At 36.1% G+C, this 4,442-nt stretch overlaps 1 protein-coding gene across 2 annotated transcripts in view; it reads right to left on the reverse strand.

The window, feature by feature from the left end:
• Positions 1-1,372: 1,372 nt before the first annotated feature.
• The window catches only part of LOC121884521 (ceramide synthase-like), a 13,124-nt gene continuing 10,054 nt past the window's right edge, over positions 1,373-4,442 (reverse strand). For both annotated transcript variants that reach the window (XM_042393382.1, XM_042393383.1), the window contains exons 5-6: positions 3,242-3,351; positions 1,373-1,866 (exon numbers count right to left, since the gene is read on the reverse strand). In XM_042393382.1, coding sequence (XP_042249316.1) covers positions 1,641-1,866; positions 3,242-3,351 — 336 coding nt within the window. In that variant the 3' untranslated portion in view covers positions 1,373-1,640. The remainder of the gene's footprint in view (positions 1,867-3,241; positions 3,352-4,442) is intronic.

Below are 4,442 nucleotides of genomic sequence, written 5' to 3' on the forward strand. Positions count from 1 at the left end.
TTTATCGCTTCAGCTCGTCTGTTATATCAGAGGGGTTATAAAGTTATAAAGTTAGTTTTACTGACTTCTGTAGATTTAATCAGGTTTCTTAATAACTAAGTACATTTACTCCAGTATTGTACTTAAGTACAGTTTTGAGGTACTTGTACTTTACTTGAGTATTTCCATGTGATGCTACTTTCTACATTTCAGATGGAAATATTGTACTTTCTACTTCACTACATTTATTTGACAGCTTTAGTTACTTTTCAGATGAAGATTTGACACAATGGATAATATAACAAGCTTTTAAAATACAACACATTGTTAAAGATGAAACCAGTGGTTTCCAACCTTTTTGGCTTTTGATGTCTTACAAAAAGCAGTGTGTAGTCGGGGTCACATTTCACATGTCTATGAGTTGTTAACAGCTCCACCAAATAGTGATTTTTCCCTCTAAACTTCTCACATGCTTTCATTTCAATAAATGTTCAAATGATCCAATATTTCAGCAAAAATCAAAGATTAGAGAAAAAGTCCAAAAACTGAAAACAGATTTGTGTATCAGAACTTTGTTTTTTCTTCTTTCCTCTCCCATTAATCATCTCACCACCCCTCAGATTTATCTGCTGACATTCTTCATTCCTGCACATGCTCAGTAGCATCTGTCTTACACAGAACTACTCTCCAGAGACTGAAAACATGATGCTGTTATTAGTCTTTGGAGCCGTTTCTAAACAAACTAACGTGACCAAACTCTTCATGATGAAGCAACATGTCACCCAGTGCAGCGCTGTGACTCACTGACGTGTTTTTAATAGTTTTTGAACAACAACAGAGGAATAAGATACATCAGGCTTTGATACACAGGCAGTACTGGTTAGTAGATCAGTTCATTGTTTGTTTTGTTTGTTGACAAGAAGAAAAATATAGAAAATTGCCAGAATTATCCTTTAATATCTTGTGTTGGTTTATTTTTTGTTTTCTGCTCTAAAATTTGAGAAAAGTAAAGGTAAAATCTCAAAAATCTCTAACTTGGTGCTATAAGGTTGCAACCTCAAAGCACCAATCAGTGCTCAGAATGTAGACAGGAGGACCAATCACAGCTCTGTGACCAGCGGAGGGCAGCGAACACTCACGACTCAACTGTAACTCAGCAGCATCGACTCACAATACTCAACAGTTTAACAGTATTTTAGTATTATTTATATTTTTTATGTATTATTTTATATTACGTTATACTTCTATTGCATTAAATTTCAGATGCAAATATTCTGCTTTTATATTTTACATAATTTAAGTAAAGTGATTTTTGCTGATATTGAACTCAATATTGATCAGATTGATTAAAAACAGCAAACATCAACACACAACACAGTCTCTCACTCGTCTGTTAAAACGTGTTCATGATGGACTTTTAATGTTCATTTCATTCATTAGTTTTCAGACTTTTTCACCTTTTCCATGTTAAAGAGGATCTTCTTCATTCTCTCTTCTTACATTAAACACTTTGTTCAAAGCTCCTGTTTATGATTTTCACATCAAAACGTCTTTTCTCTGGTTTTATCTGCAGTAAACAGAATCTCACCAGCGTCAGTGTCTCTTTTTCTTCAACTCCAGTTGAAGCTTTAAGTTTCTCCATCTGGTCTTTGTATCCAGCGTCAGCGTTTGTCCGTCTGACGCTGCGAGCAGCTGTCACTCCAGTTCATGCAGCCGTCAGTTTGAAAAGTCGGCGGCGTTGAGCTCGGACGTCCTGCGGACAGGCGGAGGGCCCCTCTACAGATCAGTGTGAACCAGTAGAGCTGGAGGGGCCACAGCAGAGCGGCCCCCAGGTTACACTGCCACGGGGCCACCAGGGGCACCTCGTACACGGGGATGGAGGCGTACCTGCGACACAAGCCAGAGGGCGCTGTTGTTAAACCAAACTAACTGAGACACATTATTCTAACTTTAAATTTAGGCTTAGAGCTTATTTGTATGGAGGACGACAAGTGTCATGTGAATAGTTATAAAGCATTGAATTAATTTATATGTAATTTGACAATAAAAACAGGAATTAATAAATATTTTTATTCATTCATTTGTAAAATAATGTATTAATTCCTGTTTTTATTATTATATTATATTATTATAATCATGCATTATATATTAATTATATTGTATTGTTACTTTTTTGTCCAATTAAATATCAATTAATTAAATGCTTTATAACTATTGACACTTGTGGTCCTCTATATATTTGATGACACATTCTACTAATTTTGTACATTATAGATTTATTTGTTTCTCCCATATTTTCTAGCAGCTGTATAGTAAACTCTACTCGTTATTAGCAGCTGACACGTATTTATATCTTTATCTTATTTACAACTTTTAAAACAAAACTCAAAACTCATATTTTTTTTATAGATTGCTTTTAGCTAGAAACATTTACTCTATTTTGACCTCACCTACAGTATTAATTATAATTTAATTCATACAATTTTTTTGTTCCTTTTCCTCTCTTAGATTTATCCATTTTAAAAAAATTCTGTTGTTTTTAATGTTCCTATTTTTTTTAATCTGTGTTTTTATGGGGTTTTTCCCCTACTTTTCCACTTTTGTATGAAATGTGTGATATAAATAAAGTTTTACTATTATTGGCACATGTAATTATTGGTTATTGTCATTTTTTCCCTAATGTCCTTTTCTATTGTCTTCTTTATGTTGTGCTAATGTATGTAAATATATATATTTCTTCTTTGATAAACCTTCATTTTAGATGTTATTGTTTTTTTTCTATATTTGGTGAGCTGATGTCTCTATAAGTCCTTTTAGGTTTTTTTGGGTCTTATTTTTATATGAAATATCTATAAGGAAATGTGAATGATACGTCTTCTTTAAAAAGGAGGATTAGTTTACAAAATTACTGCTAATTGAATTCCAGATTCTTGGACGTCTGTTAGAAATTTTAAATCATTAAAGACAAAAAACAGAGTATTACTGAAATAACAATAAATACACTTAATTTATTAATTTGGGAAATATGGGGAAAAAACACTGCCGAGCTTGAGTTGATGATGTATCTGTGAGCACAGCAGAGAATGAATCAGACACCTGGATCAGGTGTTTACATGTGCAACATATAACCAGGATGCTCTAAAAACCAGATACTAGTGCACATGTAAACACACTCATTTTTACAGAAAGTAGTGACCTCAGAGTTTTAATACCAGTATAAAAAAAAGTCTTAAAAGTATGTTTAAGTATGTCAGACAGTTACCTGCTGTAGGCGTAATACAGGTAAGGAAAGAGCAGAACCCGACAGCTGAAGAAGGTGAGCAGCATGAGCACGCCGTTCACTTTGTGCAGGAGAGTGTGCTGCTTCTTGTACTGACGAGACCAAACATCAGAGACGCAGAAGAAGAAGAAAAGTCCAGAATGAGTGACGATCGAACACAGAAACAAAAAAAAGCTTCAACAACAACTGAAATGTCCGTTAATGTCGGTCAATGTCGGTTAATGTCGGTTATTGTCGGATATTGTCGGTCAATGTCGGTCAATGTCGGTCAATGTCGGTTAATGTCGGTTAATGTCGGTTATTGTCGGTCAATGTCGGTCAATGTCGGTCAATGTCGGTTATTGTCGGTCAATGTCAGTTATTGTCGGTCAATGTCGGTTAATGTCGGTTATTGTCGGTTATTGTCGGTTATTGTCGGTTAATGTCGGTCAATGTCGGTTATTGTCGGTCAATGTCAGTTATTGTCGGTCAATGTCGGTTAATGTCGGTTAATGTCGGTTATTGTCGGTCAATGTCGGTTAATGTCGGTTAATGTCGGTTATTGTCGGTCAATGTCGGTTAATGTCGGTTAATGTCGGTTATTGTCGGTCAATGTCGGTTATTGTCGGTTATTGTCGGTCAATGTCGGTTATTGTCGGTTAATGTCGGTTATTGTCGGTTATTGTCGGTCAATGTCGGTCATTGTCGGTTATTGTCGGTCAATGTCGGTTATTGTCGGTTATTGTCGGTTATTGTCGGTTATTGTCGGTCAATGTCGGTCATTGTCGGTTATTGTCGGTCAATGTCGGTTATTGTCGGTTATTGTCGGTCAATGTCAGTTAATGTCGGTCATTGTCGGTTATTGTCGGTCAATGTCGGTCATTGTCGGTTATTGTCGGTCAATGTCGGTTATTGTCGGTTATTGTCGGTCAATGTCGGTTATTGTCGGTCAATGTCGGTTATTGTCGGTTATTGTCGGTTATTGTCGGTCAATGTCAGTTAATGTCGGTCATTGTCGGTTATTGTCGGTTAATGTCGGTCATTGTCGGTTATTGTCGGTCAATGTCGGTTATTGTCGGTCAATGTCGGTTATTGTCGGTTAATGTCGGTCATTGTCGGTTATTGTCGGTCAATGTCGGTCATTGTCGGTTATTGTCGGTCAATGTCGGTTATTGTCGGTTATTGTCGGTCAATGTCGGTTATT

This window comes from Thunnus maccoyii, chromosome 18, assembly GCF_910596095.1.
Source record: "Thunnus maccoyii chromosome 18, fThuMac1.1, whole genome shotgun sequence".
In the NCBI taxonomy this organism is placed as follows: domain Eukaryota; kingdom Metazoa; phylum Chordata; class Actinopteri; order Scombriformes; family Scombridae; genus Thunnus; species Thunnus maccoyii.